Genomic DNA, 26,497 nt, shown 5'->3' with positions numbered 1-26,497 from the left:
AGCTTTACGCATTCAAGAGACAGCCTTGAAATAATCACCCACTTCACAGAGTTGATTCCTGTGTGATCTGACAGTAATAACAAAAGTTCAGCAGTTTAAAATCCAAAATCAACCTTGCTATTCTGCAAAGCACCTCAGAAACTACTGGCTTTTTATAAGAGGGAAAATAAAATACATTACTTGTTGGTAACGATAACATTATTTATATTTCCCATTCAATTTAATATTCATCCTAAGGGGCCTAAGGGAGGAGGGGGGGAGGGGGGGAGGAATAAATTCAACCATTTCCCATCTTTCATTAGAAACTTTATTATGTTAACCTACAAGTATGTGAAGTGAAATAAATGGTAGTGAAGGGCAAAATGATGAACATCAGTCATCTTTGGAAAATAGATATATTTTAACAACAAAACAGGTTTTTGTTTTTGCTTTGTTACAGCTATGAAAAAAAAAGTCCAGACATACTTGATAGGTTTTCTTTAAAAATATATTACAATTCAGTCTTATCAAAGTGAAGTCATGTGGTCTAAAAAACTGAAAATAGAAGTGTTAGGTTCAGTGCTCTAGCACTAGTGTAAGCGTACCAAAAATGGAAAGATTTTCTATACAGTAATTAATAAACACACACACAATTGTTTTCAGTCATTTAAACTACTATATATATAATCTTTAATATAAAGCATTTTTGTCAAAATTAGCTCTGTATTCTTCAGTCTGGATTATGGAGCTTCAGCGTAAGGATTACTATTTGAAAACATCTAATTAAAATATCCAATTGTAGTCACAGTACTTTGAAAATTCAACATATGTTAAATAATGCATTTTCTGCTTCTGAATTTTTATTCTAATTTCAGTATTAACTTGACTTTGCAGATTGTCTCAGAAGAAAGTACGATTACAACAAAATCTTCATTCTCCTCTAATCTGTATGTGCATTTGCAATTAAAATTGATGGGAGCTCTCTGGGTAGATCAAGATGAGGACAAAGTTTACACATAACAGTGTGTTTTGATTAAAAATATTTGATAAAACAAAAAGCTGTTGCAGTTTATTATGCTTCTAAGTGACCAGAATAAATAAGCCTGTACTATCTAAACTTAAAGTTTATACTTACCACATGCTTTAAAATCAGCTATTCACTTTGTGCAGAATTTTGCACTTTATTAAACTGCTAAACAACTTGCTAGGGGATAGCTACCTCATTTTTTCAGTGCTATATTTCTCACTCTTATCATGTGAACACGTAGAAACAAGCATCTCTTTCCAATCCTATCTGTGGTGAAGCCAATTCTCTCTGTGTAGCTGGTGTTTGCTAAAATTATTGCATCAACTTACTCATTAAGTTCCCACCAGAATATAGAATGGATGGTCAAAAGTATTCTAGTTCTTTAAGAACGTACTATGATCTGCAAAAAGGACTGTTACAGTCATGAGAGTTGAGTTTTGAATCTGTTAAATTGACAACAGATGTACTCCAGAGCTAGCCTCCCTAACAGCCATGCAGGAGATGGAAGGATTGCAAACAGAAGTCCCAGGTGCTTTTTTTCCTCTCAAACGAATGATATAAAGATACCATTCAAGAGGAATGTATTACCCCTACAGGCAACCCATTTTGTAAGTGTCTACCAACAACCATCCGCTGAAGTGAATTCACAAGTCATTTACTTGACCTAGATGTACTGCAAATATAGCTCAGACATATTCAGACATTGCTTACGCTGACTACACAGCAGAATTTTTACTCACAGAAAGGCTGGTTATGTATATATGGCTACGTATATACTTCGAACATACACAATAGGCAAAAGTATCAGAAATCCATTTGTTCCCACAAATATCTGGCTGAATATATCACTAGAGGAAATGTGTGTCATACTGGAGATTTTCAAACCAATTAAAAATCACGTATTGAGCTCTTCGTTGCTGCATATTAAAAAAGAACTGTTTCTATGATGAGGATTTATTTATCTAGAGGTCTCCAAATTTTATACAGAGTAAGAAAATAATTTTTTGTGAGCTTACAATTGCCAAATACAGCATTTTCTATTCACGGCTTCAAAGACAGGTTTTATTTTAAAGTCTGTTTCACACAGTACAAACACATGTATATACCATTAGCGCTACATGTTCCTATATGCACACAGATCCAGTCAATATTTTGTTTTACGGAGGGATTAAATGGTGACTGGCTTTTAAAACCTTGTATTTAATTGCTATGCTGGCAATGACCAAAGCTGATCAAGTTGTTTGTTCCAAGGATGTGCAAGGGTCAGTGCTTACAACCAGTAAGAACCAGGAATGTTAAGGGGCGCTGCAAACAGGCATATGCTTTCCCCAGGGTTAAGCACACCTGCTACAATGTCTCTGATGCCGAACTCTCATTTATCACCACTTCAATGACAACAAATAAAAGCACACGGTGTTTCCATTTCAAACCAGGGGTTTGTTTTCAAAAACATTTCTGAAAGTGTGTGTTTGTTTGTTTGTTTGTTTTTCCAGTTGATACTCTGTTGCATTTAGTATTTCAAAGGCAACTGGTTGTGATTTTCACACGAGTACATCTATTCCACCATGATAGATACTTCATTGTCTCGGGCTCTGCTGCAGTCCAGCCTTAAAACTGTCACAGCAGTCCCTGTGCTGAGCTGGCACACACACCAGACTACTGACCGATCAGCTCCACATCACATAGTGAGTGTATCACAGGTCTCTGTGCCAAAATGTGACTCCAGTGCAGAAAGAAGAGACTAGTAGGACTTTATGCTTCCCATTATATGCCATAGAATGCAACTACCTATATCCCTAAGCTCCTCATAACAAGCTACAGAGTTGGTACTAGAGCAGGGTGAAGATTGCTGGGATTGTGTCACAAGCATGTCAGCAGATGGCATCACTGACAGCAGAAGCAGCTGGAAGTAATATTGCCACAGCTGAGAATATCTTTTTTAGGTTTCTAAAGGTATCTTTACTTTTTCAGACTGTTTCAGACAGAGAAAGGAGACTTTTGGAGGGATGGTCTCCATCCATGTAGTCAACAGAATGAGCTAAATTTCAAAGCGGGAGTCTGTTTTTCTGTTTTTTTGTTGTTGTTGTTGTTGTTGTTGTTTTTACTTTTTCTGCGTTGTTGTTATTATCCCCAACAAAAGACCTTGATATTTTATTCTTCCAATGAATTCATTTCATAAAGTTAAACTATTATGTAATTGCTAACCACCTCTTATAGTATCAGTATGACATTATCCTTACTTTAATCCTCTTCCTCCACCCAGAGGTCTCTTTAACCAGACAAAGTAAAGGCCAGTTGGCAAAAATGCAAAAAAGAAAAAAAGAAAAAAAAAAGACACACAGTAGAATATTTTTGCAATTACAAGCTAGATCACTAGAGACACAGACGTACACCTTAAAAATTGAGACAGAAGTTAATGAAGAATGGGGGTACATGTGTCACATTATTAGCAATGCAAAAGACCAGCTTAAGCATGTTTTTCCCTACATCAACTACAAAAAAAGAAAAGGTGCCTTTAGCAAGTATGCACAGAGATTGCTTAGTTATTTCTAAGAAAAAAATCACAACATTTAACTGTTTTTACCCTATATTACAGTAATTATTACTACCTGTTTATAAAATGTAAACCGTTCATTGCAAGTCAGGTTTACATAATTCATCACCTTTTTCCACTCCTTACACACTCAGTCCATGCTGACAAAAATAAACTGATTTAATTTACATATTTTATGAAGTAATTACTGATATGTTGTGGATTATTAGTAGTGAATGGAAGAAATAGTGGTCAGAACTGCAGCATATGGAGTTGAAATGTAGCAAAAGATTTGTTGAGGACTGGTGCTGGGTTTGGAGTACCCAGAGATCTTGAGGCATCATGTAATATTGATGTATGCAATGCTTTTGTCATCTTCAAAACTGTTCAAGCAAAGTATTCCCACCACCAGTAAGGGACAAAGAATGCCTGATGGTGGAATTCCCAAACAACTGCAGTATTGTGCTTACTCACACCCCATCTGATCTTGTTTCTTAGTATGTCTTGACTAAAGATCAGAATGGAAGGTAAAATTTGGCAAGGCAGTTTTTCTTCTACATAACTAATCACCTGTATAAAGTGGCATTTGGCAAGTTGCACTGTCCTGGGAGTATTTCTACTTTGAAACATGACAAATATCAAGTCCACGTTTAAAGTAGCTGAAGTGGGATCTGTTAGCAAAACCGACCTGCAAACTAAGATTTTTAAGCAAGTATATTACAGTATAAATGTGTTGTATACCTGTTTCTATAAAATTAACTGCCATGAAAAAAAAAAAAGAAAAGAACAATCAGGGTCTCCCAAGTGTGGCATTTGTCCATCCATCACTTGTATACACAATACAAACTTCATGTAGAGATTCCTGTTTTATGTACAGCAATTGCCTGCTGGACAGATTAGGAGCAATAGGATCGTAAACTAGAGGAAGGAGCCATGCCACTTGTCCCCTTGAGAGTCCCACTGTGCTACACTCCAGCTTTTGGGGTCATTCACTGCCAACCTCCTTTGTAGAGGATGTGGGGCTGTCTCGAACTGGTAGCAAGTCATAGTGACATGGAATGTGGCTGTTTTTCGGGAGATCATAAGGATCCTGGCTGAAACGTCCACTGCTGCTGAATGCTCCCTGGACAACGCTCACCGTTGGTTCTGCGATAAAAGAGAGTACATACACTCATCACAAGAAATGGCAGAGAGATGACGCTGTATTTCATTGCAGTTTGCATTACAAAATATTCTGTCCTATCTGCTCCAAGACAAAGATTCCTTGTCATGCTGAGTCCTGAAATGAAGGTGTGTTGGTAAGTTGATGCTAAGGCATTCCAGCTTTACACTAAATAATGCCTCTAAGCTTGCATCAAGGACTTACCATGAGTATATTTAATGACAGAACCAAGTGGATCAGCATCTGTTCTCTGTGTGTGGACAAAAAAAAAATAGTAATAAAAAATGGGGGATTTAAATCAAGATCTTATAAAAATCCTTAAAAATACAACACAGATAGTGATGGATTTCAGAAGAATAGCTAACTGGGGACAGTAATGGAAAATGGTGTCCTGTAATGCGTGACACACATTATTCTGGTCCTGAGACCATTAGGGAAATAATATGCTACAAGACTCCAATGTTTTCTGTAACTACAGTAATGCAGCAACCATATAGGAACCCTTTCAGTAAAAACCCACTTCTGTGGGTGAAAATGCATTTTTCTGCTCAAGGAGAAGAAACAGACCTTTTCTATCCCTCCCATACACTTGTTCCACCTGTTTTCAGTACTTAACAGATCTGAATTATATTGCAGTTAAATGCTGAGCATACCTTCTGCTGTTGTTTACAGAAAGACTTTCAAACTAAGGAAATCCAGAGGTAGCTGTGGGTTATTGAACACAGACCTGAAGGTATTTTTAAATGGTGCTCTTGTGAATTACACCACTCATCTGAAAAGAATGAGCTTGTTTTTACAGCTTTTGAGCAGAAAACAGAATTTGAAAGCATCACAATTTTTTTTCAGTGAGTATTTTTTCATGTGTTTTCATTAAATTGATTCAAAGGAAAAGAGTTTTGTGCTTCCTCTTATTAACCTTCAAAATCTCGAAGCAGAATTTCTACTTACCAACTTCATAAACATTCTTATTGGCTGAAGCAGAGCTGGCAATCTCAGCATACGGGGAGTCCCTGCGTGTTGGTGACTTCATTTCAACATATCCACATTCTGAACTCTTTGGTACAAGAGCTGGTGGGTCTTTTATAGTAGCATATGGGTTTTCAGAGCTACTCAATGAGCAATTGCTTAAATTGTATTCTGAGTTCTTCACTAGATCTGAAAAAAGAAAAACAAACTACTCTCTCAAGTACACTACATAATTTGGACATTGATACTAAACAGAGCAAAATGCATTTCCACTTTTACACAACTCTGAAATTATACAGACATTCTTTAATCTTGAGTTTTAAAAGTCACTCAATATTTAAATTGAAACTAATCGTAACACTTCACAATTGTTATACAGCCATTAATGAAAGCACCTCTACTGGTCTGTTCTTTTATGAGATTGATCTTGCCATCAGCAAAACATCTGACCAACTTCACTTCTGATTAAGATAGAAGCTAGCATTAAATACAGATAATGTGTAGAATCAATTTTTTATACGGTCTTCAGAATATTTTTGCCTTTGCAAGTGCTGAACTAAGGACATGATTAAAGTAAGTGACCTAACAGACTGTTTCTGATAGCAATGGCTAGGCAGATGGCAAGGTGGTTTATAGAGATGGCCTATTTGGTGCAAAACTTGAGCATGAAGCCACACCAAAAGAGTAACCAGTTTCTTGGAAGTTTCTCTGAAGTATGTATAGGAAAGCTGAAAAAGAAACACCAAGTGTCTTATCATTTCAGGATTTAGGTGAAGGACAGCTTGCCATAGTTTAAGAGAAGAGGCATCTTCTCAGGCTGAGAAGAGTCTCTGTGGTGTCTGTGTTACTTTGTTCTCTGTGTTGCTTTGTGGTATGCTGTATTATTTAAACTTCAGAGCTGAGACTTTCTCAACTGGTTCCTGAGTGAAGATCCAGCTTGAGAATGACTTTGGTAAACCTGCCAGTGGATATGTGCTCATAGACTTGTGTCTCCTTTAAGATATGTTCCATTAAGATTCCTCTAGTTCTGCAAAACCAGGGAATCTCAAGTAGCAATATATAGCAAATCACTTCTCCAGCTTAAATTGTCCAGTATTATAAATAAGGTGACAAACCAGCTGTTCTTGTCAACATATTTAACTTATTTAGCTACACTTTTTTTATTGTTTGGATATCCAGACATTCTAATCATCCTTGCTATACCTCAGTCATAAAACAAAAACAGTTGCATACACAAGTATGGTGCAGTATAAAGTCTTATAAGTAAACTGGATAACTCAGAATATCAAAATACCATAATTACCCCAAATTTCCTAAGGTTTTCATTCTTCTCTATGCATTCATACTTCGATAAACATTCCAAAGTCCTGCAGTGAGCATGTTGAAGCATTGCAGGCTTGCTTGTGATTATGCAGTCCTACACCGTCCATGCCATTTGCAAGAGGAATTGGTTCTCTTTTAAAGCCTTTCATCTGAGGCAGCATGCATCCTTACCTAGCTCACTAAACTGAAGTTCCTCTAGAATGGCTAGAATAGAGCCATTTTGTGCCTCGTGCATTACAGAAACATTTGTTGTATGGGACACATAAGGAACTTAGAAAGCCTTGAGGTTTTTTGTTTTTTTTTTGTGTGTGTGTGTGTGGTTTGTTTGTTTTAAGAAACCTACCCTCACAAAAGAAAGAAAATAAATCCACAAATAAAAATTCATGCATTTAGGGCATTGATTCAATGACACAGTAATTTAGTCCAAAATTATTTTATATTCTCTTTGCACAGAAACCAAATATAATTTATAAGAGTAAACTGATTATTGACGTCATTTCATCTAAACGCACCAGAAAAAAACTCACCTTTCAGGGATTTTCCCAAATAACCCCTATCAAGTCCAAAAGCACCTGAGAAAAATGATACCAAAAACAGAGCAGTTTTAAAATCAAAGAAAACCGATTACATAACAGCTTCTATGTCTTTCAAATTAGCTTTGGGATTGATTTCTACCTTAGTGGAAGTATTCTCTCATAAACCCCATGAGACTGCCCAATATAGGGTTGCAAAAGCATTGTTCATATTTGCAAGCTTTCAGTACCTCTCTGAACAAGAAAGGTGGGTAAGGTTATAAAGGACTATTAAATTATCTGGTTGACCTCACACATGTCACAGGCCATTACATTTTGCCCAGTTACTCTTGAATGAGCCTAATAACTGCTGTTTGATTAACGCATATTTTCTGTCTGGGTAAACTGTATCTACCAGAAAGGCATCCCATCTTGACCTGAAAACCTCAGAGTATGGAAGTTCACTCCAGTTCTTGGTATTTTGCTTTCACAGTTAATCACTCCCACTGTGTTGTCCAAGGTCATTCTGTTACAGCTCTTTGACCTGAGGGAATGGCCTGAGCTACTAGTGCCTCGGTCTACAGCTTTACAATTAGCTGTTAGGAACAAATTTATCTCAATATAAATCTCAATCTAAACATCAGCAATGACTGACAACTGTTTTCAGAGACCTGGTACTTGCCTGGTTGTTAATTTATTCAAAAAGCTTTGACTGATACTATGCAGTACTGATTTTTTAATCAGACTGTATGGTGGTACTATGCTAGAAGGCTTACAAAAGCCTAAAACCATTTTACCTATACAGCATCTCTATAAACAAAAGTCATTGTTTCCAAAAACGAAATTATTCTATTTGAGAAGTCCTAAAACAATGAATTGTATTCCTACCCCATAAGTTACTAATTAGATCTCACATTAGCTGTTCTATTGTTTTTGCTAAGACTAATGCACAGGTCACCAGCCTACAGCTACCCAAGTCATCTCTGTTTATCTAGAAAACAAACATAATATCAGCACTCACCCAGTCCTCTCGAATCTCCCTGTTACTCAAGGTACACTGCAGTGGACTAACCACAGCTTAATGTGCTACTACAAACACTCTTGACTAAGAAAATGTGAAGTTGACCACCGTTATGACTGAAACCCTTTTCTACAGACTAGATCTAAGCCTCAGTTGTGGTCAGCAAAAGATCATGGATGAGCATGATAAATAAGGGCTCTATACTATTGTTCTCATTCCCAGAATCTGCTACTGTTAAAGACCAGAAATGAAGGTAAGAAACGATACTCAAAATTGCACTGGCACTGAAAGACCCTTACAAAATTTTCACTTGTCAGTGATAACAGTCAATATAATCCAGCCTTTTTGGAATGCAAGAAATTGGGAAATGATGACAAGACAGCAAAAGACAGCATAAAGCAGGATACAGTAACTTAACACTTGTGAATTTTTCTTCCTAAGATGTCCTTTGTTTTGGCAAATGAGAGACTTAACTTGGGAGATGCTCCTAGAATTTACAGCTGAAGCAGGTCAGATGATGAGAAACTATTTTTAAACAGATTCAAGATAGTGGGGATTAAAAAAAAAAAACATATATGCAACCTCTCATTTATTTTGTAAGAAATTGTAATTTTGCCAAACAAAAACACTACTGTAGAACATTCATTGCATTATGACATTAATTAATATGAAAAACATTTTATAACAATGAGATATTTTGCATATCACATCTCGATGGGGCATCAGATTGATTGACAGTCCCTCATAAGGAGTCACTTTTTCATCTGTCAGGGTACTGCCTTAAAGGAAGGACAAACCCATAACCCTGAGCCTCACAGAATCTGACAAACCTGACATTACGAACAAGGCTTACTAGTGTCACAGAAGAACCATTTTGATACCCTGACTGGAGAACACGTTCTACACGGAAAAAAATAAATCTGTTTTCTATTCCATCTCAGCTACAATAAAAATAACATTGATTTTTTCTTACCGAGCTCATTGAGGTAACCCCCATGTTTCCAGTCAGCAGGCAGTGTTCCAGTGTAGTCCATGATGGTGCCTCGTTTTCCGGGTTCCACATTTTTAAGGTTCACAAACAGCTGATTGTTTTTTGCCTATTTCAAAGAAAGACAGATAATTGAAACTAGTAGGGGATTGCTGCATTCCACTAGGAGATAATCAGGGAAAGTGAAATAAATCCAATGAGAGGGAACACAGTAAAATAAACTGGCAGCTAATCTACACAGAAGAATCTAGATTTTTCTGCTTTACCTTTGCCAGGGTCAGTCTGTCCATGTTGTTGACATGAGGTGGGGTAGTGCACTGTGTTAGAGTGTGATAACTAGGGTTGGAGAAATAGTGACTGTTAGCATTTCCACCATTACTATGAGGGATGGTTTCTGAAAAGGAAAAGAAAAGAAAATGATTAACTTAAAATAACATGCAATTTCTTTCCTAAGCTATGTTTTCCATAGTGCTAAGTGGATTTCAGAATCTAGTCTGGAGTTTCTTGAATAAAAATCTAGAAATCTTGCATACATCTAAATGAATAAGAGAGAGACAGCAGTAACTGACTAATTGCATAGCCACTTTTAGCAAAGAGCATTATCAAGTGTTACTTAATGATTTGCATTTCTGATCTGATCCCTTGTTTTATTTTGCATCTGTAACCATGGCATTGTCCAAGTCATAGACACTTTTACCACAGAGTTCACAGCAACATTTTTTTTGGTGCTTAAACAGCACCACTGTCTTCTCTGGTACATCTTTCTCTGCTCTGACAACTGCTTCTGCTGGCTTCTTTAGCTGCCAGCTTCCTTAATAGCTGTGTGCAAAAGACAGGATCACCTGAATTTTCATGTACACCTGCATCCCAACTCACATCCGTGGATCGAAAACTCCTGTCCTGTTTCAGGAACATTGCTCTTTCCCCGCATCTGTTTCAAACTTGGACCACTCTGCCCCTCTACACAGCCTTGCTGCAGCTAGTGTGAAATTCTGATTTTTCTCAATCTATAGCAGTCTTTCTGTATACAAGCTGTTGGCATCGAATTTAAAGTCTCAGCAGAAACTACATTTTGCCACACTTTCCAAGTCCGTTTAAAAGTAGGCACAGAGGAATAGTGAAGTCCATATGTCCACCAGTTAATACAGAAAAATATTTAGGGATTAAAATGTTACTGAGTAGAGCAAGATATATGATCACTTGATCCTTTATTCAGCAATTAGCATATTTTACCAGCATATACCAGCTTTATTGTACTAAATGCACAGATGAAATGACTACGATACAGAACAAACTAAACAGCTACAGATGCTGAACCAGCATCCTTCTGAACCCTGGTGAACCGTCTCTGGCAGCTGGAAGGTGACACAAGCCTACCACTGCTCTGGTGTGCTGGTTTACTAGCAAGTGGTGTGGTCCCAGGGGCTGCTCTGCTATAAAGCACCATTGGGAGCAGTGAGTCTGACTCCTCTTTCCCAAAGACGGAAGAACCCTCCCCTGTCTCTTTCGAGGGAGGCTTGCAAAGCAGACTTGTAGATGCACTCTCTGGAAACAAATAGGCTCCTGCTCAGAGCAGCCTTCACTAATGTAGAAAGGTGAAACGCACACATTCAACCCTGTTATATGAATCCCATCAGTGCTCGACTGAAAACATAAAGTCAAGAGACAGAGGAAACAATCTGTTCTAAATCTCACTTACCTGAAATGGTGTAATCTGCATTGATGACTCTCATAGCAGGTGTATAGGTCACTGAGGGCATATTTGTTTCTTTCCCTTTCTGTTTTTGTCTGTAAATGATGAACAGCACTAGCAGGAAAAGCACAACCAGGACGAGAATGATAATGCCTGCTATAGCCCCTATCTGGTAAGAATCAGCAGGGATGGCAGTACTGGTACGGCTTAAACTGTTCAAGTTTCCCACTATAATTACACCAGCTGAAATACACAAAGAAATGAAAATATATTACATAAATTATGAGGCTTACATTTCAGGAGCAGAAGACAATATTTCACTTCTCAATCTTTCTTTCTGTTAATTTTAACTGTACTTTACAATGCCAAAATAGAACTATGTCAGAAACCAGCACAAAAACAACCCTAGCCTTGAGGAAAATCATTCTTCTTCTTCACAGAAAGAGGTGAAAAGGTAAGAAAAAAGAAAAGAAATTCTCTAGGCAAAAGTGCAGAGCAGATAACGTGCATGCTCTTACCAGCAGCTTTGCACAGTACAGCACTGTAAAGCATTTCATGCAATCAGCACCTAAGTGCTTTGGTCCAATAAACTACCACAGAGGCATCTAATACTTACAAATCTACAAAATGTATACAATTTAGTAAAAGACAATTTAAGCACATATTAAACACACACAAAATTAATTTTATGGCTGATACATAGATGACCTCAAATAGGTTGACTAAGTTTTAGAGAAAATAATTCCAGTAATTTTCAGCACCTAGGTAGGCCTTACCTTGATCACACCTGGCCCCCTTCCAGCCTGGGCTGCAGTAACAAGTCCCTGTGATGTGGTCACAGGTCGAGTTGTTCAGACAGTCACATATCTGCCGGCATCCGTACCCATAGGTACCTTGAGGGCATTCTGCAGAGAAATGAACAAAATACGTGTAAATGAAAAGCAGACATAGTTATCACTTCTGAAACGTATACAGATCTGTATGTATTACAGACCTACAGCACTACACCTGCTACCATTTGCTGCCTCACCACGTATGTTTTTGCACATGGCCAGCAGATGGCGATATCTTATGAGTGGTAGACCCGAGAAGATTTTCTGAAGGGGAACGCTCTACGTGTGTGTGCACATGCAGACAGAGAAAGAAACTGCATTCAAAAGTGACTTTCTTTTACCTGTTATCTTGCTGCCACTAAGAAAGTGAAAACAGAAAAAAAAAAAAAAAAAAGTGGAAAAAAAATAGATTAGAAAGGCAGAAGACAGTGAGGACAGTTCTGCCCAGGCATGCCTGGTCTCACAGGTCACACAGATCCAAGTGCTTGAAGAACCCTGTAATCATGAATGGTGCCAGACATCGGCTGGTGTCATGACTATGACAGATGTGCTAATGCGGTGACAGGGCAAGAGACTAGGATCACGAGTCTGAGATGTGCCATCTACTTACATAAAAATAAAACTGGTCCCAGACTGCTTATGGCATACTTTGATACCATAATGTGTACACTGAGAAACTACATGGAGTAGAAAAATATTAAATTATGAAAAATAAGTTAATTGGAACAGTTTTACATGCATTTGTCTCTCCCAGAATGATTTGTATACAATAAATAATTACCAATCAAAGCGTCTCCTACATCACATAATCAGCATGATAGAAAATTATCCTACACTGATAAAAATTACTTCTTTCATATTGATACCTGTGTTACTCTGTGGCTTTTTACATTGTTGTAGTACCTATGGTTTGAGGAAGGGTGGTATTTCTCTTTCTGAGACTCAAATTTCTGAACCTCATGATTTTCTAACTACATTAATTTGTCTTTTTTTAAAAAAATCTAACACATCTGTTATGTATTCCTAGTTTACAATAATTTATGACATAATATAACACAATAGGTGCCAAAGATACTTCTTTGCAATCTTGATAAATCCAGATGCAAGTGTAATTTCCTGCTCATATACCACCTTCTTCTCTTGGTTACATTCCATAAAACAATATTAGCACCACTGAAGTCAATGTCTGTGCAAAAAGTACTATTCCATGATATATTTTGGCATTTTGAAATCTAAACTGCAATGAAAAGTCAATTTTTTAAAACTGAAGTTCCAATTCATAAATATCAGAACACTTAGTTTAATATTGTTGAATCATTATTACCAAATTATAGTATAAAATGTCAAATCTATAAACATCCTAACACAGCTAGGTTTGCCAAAGTATTTGAAATAATATTTTGATATGATGATATCAGAAGAGGATCTTAAAATCTTCATCTTTTCCTAAGCATTATTCTCCTTTTTAAGTGAAACATCCTGATATCATCAGAGTAGAATAAGAAAACTGAAATAACTAATAATTACATGTTGCAATGTATTATTTCACTGAAATAAACATATTCCTCCAAAATATTCACATTTCATTGTAAATGTATTTTTCTTAGGAAAAAAAAAAAAAAAACTTTTCTGTATTTTCAGTGGTTCTACCCCAGGTGCCCGTTAGCCTTACCTACAAAACACCTGTTGGAGCTGGAGCTAGGCTCACTGCTGAGGGAATAAAGTGTGTCTACAGGGGTAAAGTTCAGTATATGGTAACCTCCCCTCCCTTCCGTTAGAGTACTGCCAGGTGTGACGTGCTCTAGATAATAAGAAACAACCCCCTCATATCAAAACCAAAGCCTTATGCGCAGTGCTGATGCCTAACACAAGTTTAAATCTTCAAAATAGTAATTAAGTTAAAATAGGGGTATGTGGGACCTCATGTTGAATGGATTGCTTTACATTGCACTAATGCATGAAGATTGGGAGCACCACTCACTCGGTGATATTAGCTAATGCTGGACTAATAGCGTTCTGTCTTCACGAGCATTCTGTCTTTATAAGCCTGATTATTCTTTTAATGTTGTACAACATTATACCACCACTGATGTCAGTGGTGCTATTCTTAATTTTTCTCGGGTAAGGAATCACATGTAGAAAAATAAAATGACATTTATTATGCTTTTATAATCCATTTGAATTGTAAAGACACATCGCAAATTTTAATTTTATCCACTAGTAAAGATGTGGTACTACTTATCTATAGTTTTCTAACTAATAATTTTGATTGCGATTTATGCTAATAATTACTCAGACTAATTTGTTACTTTTACATGTCAGAGTTGTTGTTTTTTAAGCATTGTATCCAAAGCAGCTAGAATGTGGTACAAATGCCTCTGAAATGTAGCTACAAGGTGAAAGAAACAACCACCACTATCATAATCAGTCTTAATAACTAATTCTGTGGGCATTTATCTGTTTGGAAATAGTCTGGGTCTGACTCCTAAAGCTCTTGCACAGTCAAGATTCTCATTGAAGCCAGGAGGTTGCATCACAACACTTGCCAAAATAACAGGAGGTTGGCTCAGGGTTTGGTGTTTGTTATCAAGCATGGACAACTCCAGTTCCTACTCACTCTGCTCACAGTGCTTCCCCATGAATCCTGTGCGGCAGGTACACTGCCCACTGATGTGGTCGCAGTCAGCTCCATTCTGACATTGGCATATCAATGCACAGTCCTTCCCATAAAACCCTAGGGGACATCCTGCAAAACAAGGAGGGGGGGGGGGGGGGAAAGGAGTGAAACAGGTGCTCTAGCAATAAAATTCAAATATTCTGATTAAGTATGTTATTGAAAAGCCATTTCAATGTGGCATTCTATAAACACAACAGATTAAGACCTACCTCATTTTAAGGGATTTAGAATATTCATTAGGCAACAAGTACATAAAAATGAGATTGCAAATTTTGGGGACAGCAGATGAGCAGAAGAAGCCAGCAAGAAGGGCTCCTAGAAGAAATAGTTTTAAGGAGAAAGAGGGCACTTTGTGAGCCAGAGCAGTGATTCTGATTAGTGATGAATGAACCTTTGGACATATTTTCTACACAGCTGATGTTGAATCATAAAATAATAAAAATAATAACATATTGAGTCTCAGCTCCTCACAAAGATACCATTTCAGTATGAAGAAGATATATCACCGCAAAGAGATCGTTATTCACCAGCAGGAAGCAAAATAACCATGATAGCTGACAGCTGAACCAAAACAGTGAGTGTTTTCCAGAGCTGCATCCATATGGCAATATAATGTACTTCCTGCCACTATGACATTGTTCAGTTGAAAAAGAGAGTTCTGATTTTATGAAAATGTTATTTAAACATGGAATGCAAAACAGTCAGTAGTCTTATTTTTCCTTAGTTTGAAGATAATGGATGTGCCTGGATTACAGAAAGTGTGGATGTCTGTATTGAAGATAAACCAAACTGAAGCCATTAATTGATAATTTATGATAAAGATAAGAAGACAACGTGTCAGTATCTAATGTTTCTCTCTCAAACTTTGTATGAACTGTTGCCAAGCACATAATGTGTGCCACATGCCTACACAGTTGCTGCACTTTTTGCATTTTCACTTGGATGAAAAGGTCTCAGGAAAAAATCAGTATTAATGTACTAATTACCTAAAATCCAAAACAAATGATAGAATAACAACGTAGTGAATTTATGTTTCTAAGTTCCAAGTAAAATCGCTTCTACGTAGAAATGTGAATTACAGCTACTGAGCTACAGCTGCTGTTGCAGTTGACCCCTGGATGTAACAGCTACAGGTGAGAGATGTACAGTTTGACCATTTTGCAATGCCAACAGGGACTACGCCTCAGTAGATCACAGCCACAGCTAAGCCAGATGCTATTCTCATGGCTTTTGTCAGCACTGTGTTATGTTATTATCTTGGTTGTTGGGTCTCCACTGCTACAATATTTCTTGGGGAGGTTTCAGAGAGGGAAAGATTTACATGGTACCACCACCTTGCCTGGTACATAGCTAACATCAACCACACTATGGTCTGCAGCCATAACTGCACATGTAGAGCAGTAGCACCTGAATGGCAGTCATTCATTCTGCATGTGCACATGACAGACTTCTCCGCTGGGATGTCTGCCTGTGGCCAAAAGTTGTCTTCCTCTGAAGGAAGGCTAAAAAGGAGCCCAAATGCAATGGCCAGCAAGCCTCCAGTGATTTTACAGGGCCTTCCCCTGCAACCATGGAGGTTATGCCTTCCATCTTCTGATCGGAAAGGTTTAGCAGCAGGGGAAGAAATTAACAAAATGTGAAAGTCCCGAAGGAAAATTTTGTCACTGATTTGTAGACATGTTGAGACTATGAATGGACAATAACAGTCACTTACGCTGTGTACAGTAAAGGCCAGTCCATCCTGGGGTACATTTGCACTCGCCGTCGTAGGCACTGCAGTAAGCTCCATTATGGCAGTTGCACGTGTGGATGCAGTTTGGTCCCCAGTGAGAAGGCGGGCAAGCTGAAACAACCCAGAGCAAGTAATCAATCATAAATGACAAGTTCTTTGGTACTCATGAAATGGAGAGCTGCTTACAAGCACATGAGAGGGCTGTTTGGTTTGGGGTTTGTTGTTTTTTCTTTTAAACAAATATTTTGGGCTGCTCCATTTAGAGCCGATAGCCAGATTTTTTTAAGCTATGGATTCATTTTACTAAAGATAAAAAGTGCTGAAAAAAACTGAATGTATGAAACCAGTGATACATACTCAATTCTTAGTAACTAGGACACTAACACAAGCTTTCTTGTGGAGAAAGCCATGTAAGCTTCCTTAAGTTCATCTGAAGAAAGACAGTTGAAGGCAACTTGAGCACAGTTAAAGAGATAAGCCTTTTAAGCCCCAGATGTGAAGGAGAACAGAGAAGTTTGAAACATATCTTGTAGCCTACACCTGAAGAACAATACTAAGATTACTCCCTGAATTTCCACTGTTAGATGCTACATCGAAGGTTGGACTTGGTGTTGAGGGACATGGTTTAGTGGGTAACATTGAAATTTTTACATGCATGCATTGGAGATTGTGTGGATTTTGGTACCTTATACAATTAGCTATGCTTCCTCTGACAATTTTGCTTCATCTAGTTCTTTCTTGTCAATAGTAATTTGTATGGATCCAGTAAGGCATCTGGAGAATGCCTTATTTAGTAATTATTTAATAAAATAACTTGATCAAATATAAGAAAACCAGGGCCCAGCCCTTCTTTTTATGTCAGTAACCAAGTCTTCAATGATTAGCAGACTGTACACAAATCAAGTGAGGTAGAACAACACTAAGAATGTGCATCTGTGAAACTTCTTTATGAAAGGAAGAAATAATAAAAAAAAAGTACTTACAAAAAGTCATAGTGAAAGAGATTTCCTAATAAGATGTTAACAAGTTTAAGAACAATGAGCTTGTTCTCACAACCACAGTACAGACTTGCTACTTGAGAAAATCTTGGCTTTGTTCTGAGCCTTGCCTGTAGCTCTCTATGCAATGGTAGTTAAAAACCAAAACTGAACAAAACAAAATGGCCACGAATATTCATAAAACTGTCCTGAGGATACAAATCATGGGATGCTTACAACACTACTGTTGAGGAGACTACATAACTGCACAGACAAGCAAATAACAGGCCATGTAGCTTCTACACAATGCAAGATTCACGAATCACAGAATGCTTCAGGTTAGAAGAGACCTTTGGAATCATCTGGTCCAATATCCTACTCCAAGGATCTCCAACAATAAAAGTTTCACAACTTCTTCCAGAATGGAGACTTTGGAGCTTCTCTGGACAGATGACATGCTTGACCACTCTCATAGCAAGGAATTGTTTTCTTGCATCCTATAGGAGTCGCCCTTTATGTAACCTGCGAGCATTGTCTCTTGTCCTTTGGCAGTGCACTTCTGAGACAAGTCCGGTGCATATTCTCTAAAACTCCTCTTTAGGCAGAGGAAGACTGAAAATGGATTACCCAGTTGTATGCTCCAGCCCACTTATTAGAAAATTTGTTGTGTTTATGATAGTGCAAATGAAATGCAGAAAACTTTAGGATCTCTTCATTAATTACCATGAAGTCCTAATTTCTGACTTATACAGCATTTCTTTACCAACAAGGAGAGAATTTATATAGCTGAACCTTGATTGTTTCAAAAATATAAGAAAAAAAGCTGATACTTACGCTGAGAGCAGTCACTACCAATCCAACCAGGGTAACACTGGCAGGATCTGTCAATAGGATTACACGTTCCGTTATTGGTGCAGGTGCATATTCCAATGCAGTTCTTGCCAAATCTGCCACTGGGACATACTGAGAACAAGTTACCAGCGTTAGAATTCCTTAGTAATCAGCACAAAATTGTAATTTCTTTATTTCAAGAATAAGAGATTTATATTTGGATCAAGAAAAGTATTTCTTAGTATAATATAGCAGTATGCATTACAAATTCTGGTAAGCCCATTATACATACTGATTATACAAATAATATATATAAGAATAAAGTGCTGTTTTGAAGAAAGGTATTTTTCATACTTAAGGATCAAGTGTTCAAAGAACTTTAGACTGCTTAAGATTTGATATTTATAAACTGCACATACCACAACAGAAACCACTTTTTGTTTTATACTTTCAGTAGATGGAATGAAAAACAGTGCTTGGTCTCTGCATCCCACAGAGTCTTTACTATAGCTTGTACCTTCATTACAGAGGGCTCCAGTAAATCCAGGTAAGCAGTCACATAATCCAGTAATATGGTGGCAGGGGCCACTGCTGTGTACACACTGTGGACATGTCTGGCTGCAGCGGTGTCCATAAAACCCAGGCGAACAAACTGGAATCAGAAAGAACAAATTGCCATTGATTCCTGCACTTTATACACAGTTATGAAATGCTCTTCAGTGCAATTGTTTCTAACTTCTAATTAGCTCTGCTTTCTAAATACACAAGGGTTGCAATGGTCATTGTTACTCACACAGATCAATGCTTTAAAACTGTGTAAGATTTGCTCATCTTCCTATGGAGCTTACTGTACTCTAGTCAGTAACTACTTATCTGACATTATATAACTTCTCAGGCCATATTTTACTTATATGTTTGATATCCATATATATTTCACATATTACGCATACATGCCTATACATTATATGCCCTCTACAATGTGAATGTCCTTTAAAGTATATTGGAAGAAAAGTACCTTAAAAAACAGGTTTAGCTTTATCTGTAGATGAATACAGTCACCTTAAACCTTAACTTCTTCTGTGCTTCCTAACCTGGCAAACAAATTGCCATCTCTTCACTGAGAAAAATGTACAGATGTTTTCAAGTCATCCTCTCATCTAGATACTCACCGTAACTCATTACCTTGTGCAGACAACTACACATCACCTAACTTTTACAGAAGAGATGAAAAATCCACAGTGCTCCACTTAATTCTTATGCCAAGGGTACTCGTTTCTTTGGGGGGGGGTGCGGGGGTGGAGCTGGAGTTTTTCATAAAATCTCTTTCTTAGTTGCTCTAATTCCTTTTAGCATTTCTTCCTTGTAAATTAGAATATTATGAGATACATCAAGAGAAATACATGTTGCACAGCAGCAATCAGCACTGACAAAAACTCTCTTGGAATCTTTCGATATTTCAATTTCATTCAAGATTCAGTCTTTTGGTTATACACTTAATACAAGTTAGGTGGCCACATCTCTCTAAGAGACTAACTTTTCCAAATGAAACAGTGCCAAAAAGTCTTCCTGTTTACTGAAAAGGCACTTTCTGATTGGGATCCAAATTATTCCTATGACCTCTGTTGTCCGGCCTCCAGACCATGCACCGGAGAGGGGCTCTGAGATGCACTGGCATGGAAGTCACTTGTCCTGATTTTAGGCATAGTTCCAAAACACAAGGAACATTTGTACGTGTAGTGTTACATTTACTCTACCTTTGGATTATCTGATTAACTGCAAGTCTTTAGAGATTAGATAGCGAGGATAATTACTGCACTTATTTAGAAATGCTTAAGGAATACTAATGCTCCACTGATGTGGGATTTAGTAGTACCAGAGGCAATCACATTCTTCAGCTTGAAATCTTGCCCATTCCTGGACTGTTCATCTTCCTCTGTTTCTCAGTCTACCTTTTGGTAATCATTTCATGTCTCCTTCTTCCTTTTCTGCCACTTCTAGAGGACCGAGTAGCATAGCCACTGGGCCTTACTCCCCCTGCTTCTTGACCCTGTTTCTGGGAGACCTGTGAAAAACAGTGCTACCCTCCATTTGCAGAGGACTCACATTTCTCTGCCCTGAGCATCTTTCCCTCCGAGCTTCAACAATGTAGACTGAAGAAAGCTAGGCTGATGGAAAATGGTGATATATTTTCTTGGTTGGGTAGATATCTGCACATCATCTTATTTTTCCCTCGTTTCTGGTATGAATTGCCTCAGTTCATCTGTATCTCTCCTCTTGCAACACTTAAAATTTACAAGGACAAATTTTTTAAATGCAAGCATACATACCTATGTTATCCTTTACCTACTTTGAGGCCTGATCCTATTAGCCATTCTCTGATGCTTCAAAATAAATGTTAAAAAAAAGCAATAGTTAAACTAATGATTCCTACCAGATTCAGTGGGAAGCTAAGGATTTTAGCCCCTGAAACTCATGGACGTTTTATTTACCTGCCAAAATGTGTATTGCGAAATTTACGTTTGTCAATCATATTTGGAAATGTTGGCCTTAGAACAGAGTCCCCTACTCTACTTGTTTCTCAAAAAGTCATGTGCATAACAATGTCACTGCACAGAATGTGAATAAAAGTAAAGTTAAACGACAAAGAGAAGAGCACTGCTAGTTGGAAACATTTACTGAGTTCAGATAACACCTTTCTGTGCATTCATACATTTTGACAATCAAAATGTCTGATCGAGGACTGTTTCATAGTACTTGACAAGACAACTAACAACGTACATGTATCTTATGTATTCCAGTTACAGGAGGAAGAAGCAGAAGTTTTAAAGCAATTATTTTGTCCTTACTTCTTTGACACGTGGTGCCTCGGTATCCTGGTGCACACTCACAGATTCCATCATCTGGAGAACAAGATGCCCCGTTTTTGCAGTAACAGGACAGCGAGCAATTTGGACCCCACTGTCCCTCAGCACACACACTGTCACAGTGTATGCCTGCAACCACAAAGGAAAAAGAAAAAAGGTCAGCCCATAAATAGAAAGCACTCTTATGCATAGCCGTTTTAAACCTTTGGTTCTCAGAGGACTCATTTTTTAAAACACTACTAACAAAAACTGTTTATGAAAACTTCACCAAAATCAGGAGAATAGAATGAGAAGGTAAACCTGTATCTCTGCTCCTGCCTTCCCCAGACCCCCAAAAAGTGAGTTTCTTTTATATTCCAGTTTGATGAGATGTACTTAAGGGCTGATCCTGAGCTCCGTAACAGGAAAGCACTTCCGTAGCCAATTCACATGGAACATAAGAGCACCATGGGATGCTAACTCTAGGCTTCCTTCCCACAAGCACTTTAAGATCTACTAGAAAGATGAATGCCAATTTCTCGGTATTATAAAGAGCTCCATCATTTTCCAGGACTGTTATACATATATACTAAAAAAAAAAAAAAAAAAGTCTTTTATTCCTCTCACTTTCACCACCGGGATCAATAAAGAGAAATGAAAGTAGAAAGTAATTCAAATGTAGCAAAACAATGTTTTTTGCTACCTCCATAATGACTGCTTTAAAACAGCAAATGCTTATTTTCAAATTTTCTGTTAGGGAAATACTTGATGAAAAGCTATTGCAGAAACTTTTCCTCCTGAATGTAAAAATTCTTCAACTCTGAGATAATTTTGTCTAATAATGGGGTGCAGGACACAGAATGATTTCTAATTAGTAGTGAGCTGATTACTGCTAAGCCTCATACCAAATGGAAAAATGTAGTGCACACAAAGAGTTTCAAAACACACCATGTGAGCATTCCAAAATGCTTAGCTGCAACAGTGTTAAGGATGCTGGTCAGTCAGTGTTTTGTCTAACCATTTTTGGCATAAAATTGATTAGAAGATCACCACAATCTGAACCCCCATACATAAGCCATAACACAAACCACTAACTATCATCACCTAATCGCCTTTTTTCCGTTGCAGCACAGAAACTTGAAATATAAAATTCCTGTTTTTTTTTCACACTATCTGCTTTTACAAAGTACGCTGCATGTTAAATGCCAGCAGGCTTCACTGTGGAACTCAGACCGCATTGTGTCTACAGTACTTTGCATTAACAATTAAGTATTATTGTAGCGCCTCTACTGAATGAAGCCCTTCGCTAAGGGAAAAGTGGACTGAATCCAACCACAAGTATGTCTTGCTTTGTAAGTATTTCCAGCAAAATATGCCACAGGTCCAGTGGCTGCCAGGATCCTAAAAAAGCAAAACAGTTTCACATGTGACAAGAAAAAATCTTTAACTTTGAAGAGCAAACCCCAGTGTTTGTAGCAACACTGAAAAATAATTACAGTGTTTATTCATAGGCCAGGCACAGAGGTAATTCCCCAACCCCCACAGCATGTGCTGTGTAAAGCTGCCTATATCTGAAGACCAAGTCTCTAATTAGAGGAAAGGTGAAACTCCAGACACTCAAATTGTTTGTTTCTTTGCAAGAAAATCAACAGATTGAATAATTAAATATGTGGTTCAATAGACTGCACCAACTAATGCTGGCAGTAGAGAAAACACTTGATTTTTAGAAGCCAGGTACTAACCATCTGCAGACAGTATATGGGCCACTTTAAAGCCTAATTTGTACAAGATCATTTAGTTAACACTGACCGGAAAAGAATTTATTGCCAAAAAAACAACCAAACAAACAAAAAACAAAAGGTTTCTTCTACCATTCCTTTTTTTTTTTTTTTTTTTTTGCCTGCACGGGCAATGCCATTCTCCTAGCTGCATCCACATTTGAGAGGCAGAGAGCATAAACTGGCTTCTCAGCAGTCTGGGACAACTTTTTCATAAAGTCTGTACTTCTGCACGAACAGATAGAAGAGAGCGGTTTGATTCAGAGAGATGATGATGCACATGAGCAGGATGAGATCACTGCATATTTTAGAAACAAGACCACTTAATTCACACACTTCAGACTTCTCTGCTTGAGGTTCCCAAATCTGAAAACTTGGGTTTATGTCTGTGAAAGCACAAGTTGGCACATGCAGGGGCTTTCAGTGCTGAGCCTGACACTCTGTTCACTTGAGTGTTATCTGTCATATCATACAGAGCTTCACTCAGTGAACCCTGCCAGAGAAAAGACATTTTTCACAGAGTCTTAATGGGTTTCAGTGGTGTTCAATATACAATGGTCACTGTTAACAAGTCAGTGGTTGCCAAGAGTTACCATAGAGCATTATCTGAGATTATGTAGACCAGTGACATACAATAACACCAGGCTCAATTATATCGTCTTGATCGGTGCACAGAGGATGCTTTATGACAGTGCAGTGTCAAAGGGTGATACTGGGCATACTGGGACAGAAGAGACAAGGGACCCCATGCTATACATATCCACTACACTTAAAAGAGCCAAAGAGCACCATTAAAAGTGAAAAAGGAGCAAGTTCCTCCAGCACACATCAGGGAAAATTATGCATCAGGGAAAATGAAATTTAGCTTTTGTTCCCCACTTTCACCACCTATGAGGAGGTAGTCGGAATGACATCCCTCTACTTTGAAAAGCAACAGTGCATCCTAGGTATCGCTGAATAACAGTTGTGACAACATAATGTACTGAAAGAGTGCTGCATATGGCATCTGTTTCACTATAAAAGGAATTTTATTAAATTCCTACTGATCAACAAACAAAATCAATTACACTCCTGTGTTCAGAATGAATGTAGCAGGGCAGAAACACAAATTGATTCAGGGATTTACTGCATCTCTGTTTATAAAATTGTTTTAAGTCTCACTCACTCACTGAAATTTAGGTGAGCCCATAAGGCATTTAGAAATGGGAAACTGAGTTTAAAATTTTCCCAAAATCAATTATATGCATTTTTGAGAAAGAATAGGTCGGAAATACTAAAAGAGTTCAGAAAAAGAAAAGAAGAATTTTCCTGAGTCTGATGCTTTGTATTTCCATAAAAAAAGCTATGCTTTTAGAGAAAATCTAGACATTAGAGAGGAGAAAATGACATTTTACTAGAAGTTGGAAGCAAGATTAGACTCATCTTTCACAATGGTATCAGCAAGCTTATGACTGATACAGTTTTAAGTGAATATTAACTTCTTATGCAACAAAATTGGTTTTGATAAGTTTTCATGTTGATTTTGATAGTGATAAGGATATCTGTGAGGAAATGTTTTTGCCAGAGCAATGGACAAAGAGCTCTTTGATGGCCTTCACAAGTTGCTAGGCAATAGCTGAATGGTCATGATAAACTTCAGCTAAGCTGCTCTGAAGAAATGCTCATGCATTTTATGCCCAGTGCTTTATGCCAGGGGCCCCACATCTAAATCAGCATTCCCCCAGCATTTGTGATTGCATGAATGAAGAAAATAATTATTTAAGGATAGGAATGTTTCTGCCCATGCTAGCAGAGTGTTTAAATACTCCCTATACTATATTTTTAATATGTTGAGACTCAATGATCTGTCCAAGTCAGTTCAACATAGAGTTAATGGGTTTTAGCACTTGAAGTGGAAAAATATACCAATTATTTCTTATGATCTTCCAAGTTAAAGTTATTATTGGACTAAGCACTACTTCCCAGTTTATTTTGTTTCCACTAGTCTGATAAAAGTTATCCAAACAATAAAAAGTAAAGTTATTTTTATTTAATTATATTTAATTATTTGAGAAAAATTGTTAAGCATTAGATTACTGCTGTTAAAGGAGTCTGAGACTACTGATGGGGGAAAACTGACAGAATTCCTTCCCTACTTCTCTGTCAAATGGATGAGAGCCAAAAGGAAGTCACAACACAGGAAAGTGGTGGAACATTTCAGAGACGCTGTAGAAGTACCCTCATTGTCCTTAGGGGAAGAGAAGGCCTTGCTCCATAGCTGAAGATAGCCAGAAGACTAAATAGAATTGTCTCTTTAAGGAGCTAGGGAGGGGATCAAAGATTTTTCTCTAGATGTTCTTACTGATGCTTCTTCACTGGCGGCAGTAGAATAGTTTTTGCCCAGGAGTTTTGATAGAAAGCCAGATACAAATGCTTCTTTACAAAATCAGTGCTGTATCAGCTTGAAAGCAAACATCAGTATCTGTAATTTTTAGTGGAAGAATCACTTGTGAGATAAGCTTGGTGTCTTTCTGAAGGCTGTATTGTTGCTGCATACTGTTGTCTGACCCAGTGATACTTTTCTTACCGTCTACCACAGGAAAGTAACAGAAAAAAAAAAAAACACTTCTCCTTTTCTTGTCTTCTTGACAGGTAGCAAATAAGTGTACTTAATTTACTGATGTAACGTTTTTCTTTTAAAATAGTACTATTTCTTTCACCTAAAGACCTATTGCGAAGTATAGGCAACAGAGATGCAGACACAATAAAGTCCAGAGGTAGAGTATATGCCTTTACTGAATAGCACTGGAAAGCACACAATTTATCATGACACAGCTTCACTTTGTGGTGCACTGGATGTTCGCAGCTATATGAACTCATGCTTCAGAAGCAGAAGTAAAATCAGCTGATATGGAGGAAAAACTATGTCTTGGAAGAGGCTGCCAGCTTGGGTGCATGAAGACACAAACACTATGCACATTCTCAGCAGCATCTCATTTCTCAGTCTGAACGTGAGAAAGGCCTATGACAGTACACTTTTGTGTCTTTTTCTTCTATGTAGTGGGAAAAAAATAATTGTGTATACACTAAAAGCTAAGGAGCATAGGAAAGGTCTAGTTGGTGCTTCCCTGGGGACCTGGTTATTTGCATAAGTGGGGTGGGTGTCAGATGACAATCCTCTCTGTTATAATCCAGTAACAAATGTGCCTCTTGAAATAATGTTGGGAGCACATGGAAAGACACAGCACTTCCTCACAGCAACAACACATCTGGCGATGGACAATCTGACTAGCATCAGCAGGTGTCCGAGACAGCAGAAAGTCACCAATATCCTATCTGCCATAGCATACGGATAAACACTATGCGTGCTGGTAAAATGTAGGCTGATATTTCTGCATCTGTCTTTTCCATAAACTAATGCTATTGTTTTGGTTCAGATAGCAGACTACTGGTGTTTCACAATCCCTGGCACCACACAACCTTTAAATTGATTTTAAAAATAACAAGTGTGGTTGTTAGTATGACACGACATTTCTTCACAAACAGAAATGTCCAACAGAACTGCATCCAAGAAAACACAGCAGGAATTAATGTGTTACCACTGACACCCATGTTGCAGTGTAATACACAAACAGTCTGGAAT

At 37.7% G+C, this 26,497-nt stretch overlaps 1 protein-coding gene across 1 annotated transcript in view; it reads right to left on the bottom strand.

Annotated features, from left to right (window-relative positions):
* Positions 1-293: 293 nt before the first annotated feature.
* MEGF10 (multiple EGF like domains 10) overlaps positions 294-26,497 on the bottom strand; it is a 104,752-nt gene continuing 78,548 nt past the window's right edge. The window contains exons 15-26 of the mRNA XM_083815993.1: positions 21,101-21,247; positions 18,772-18,906; positions 18,258-18,386; positions 16,429-16,557; positions 14,655-14,783; positions 11,981-12,109; positions 11,211-11,447; positions 9,778-9,905; positions 9,497-9,620; positions 7,518-7,562; positions 5,650-5,856; positions 294-4,685 (exon numbers count right to left, since the gene is read on the bottom strand). Of these exons, the coding sequence (XP_083672119.1) occupies positions 4,525-4,685; positions 5,650-5,856; positions 7,518-7,562; positions 9,497-9,620; positions 9,778-9,905; positions 11,211-11,447; positions 11,981-12,109; positions 14,655-14,783; positions 16,429-16,557; positions 18,258-18,386; positions 18,772-18,906; positions 21,101-21,247 (1,700 nt within the window). The 3' untranslated portion in view covers positions 294-4,524. The remainder of the gene's footprint in view (positions 4,686-5,649; positions 5,857-7,517; positions 7,563-9,496; positions 9,621-9,777; positions 9,906-11,210; positions 11,448-11,980; positions 12,110-14,654; positions 14,784-16,428; positions 16,558-18,257; positions 18,387-18,771; positions 18,907-21,100; positions 21,248-26,497) is intronic.

This window comes from Anser anser (assembly GCF_964211835.1).
Source record: "Anser anser genome assembly, chromosome: Z".
In the NCBI taxonomy this organism is placed as follows: domain Eukaryota; kingdom Metazoa; phylum Chordata; class Aves; order Anseriformes; family Anatidae; genus Anser; species Anser anser.
This window is presented reverse-complemented; position numbering and strand designations above follow the sequence as displayed.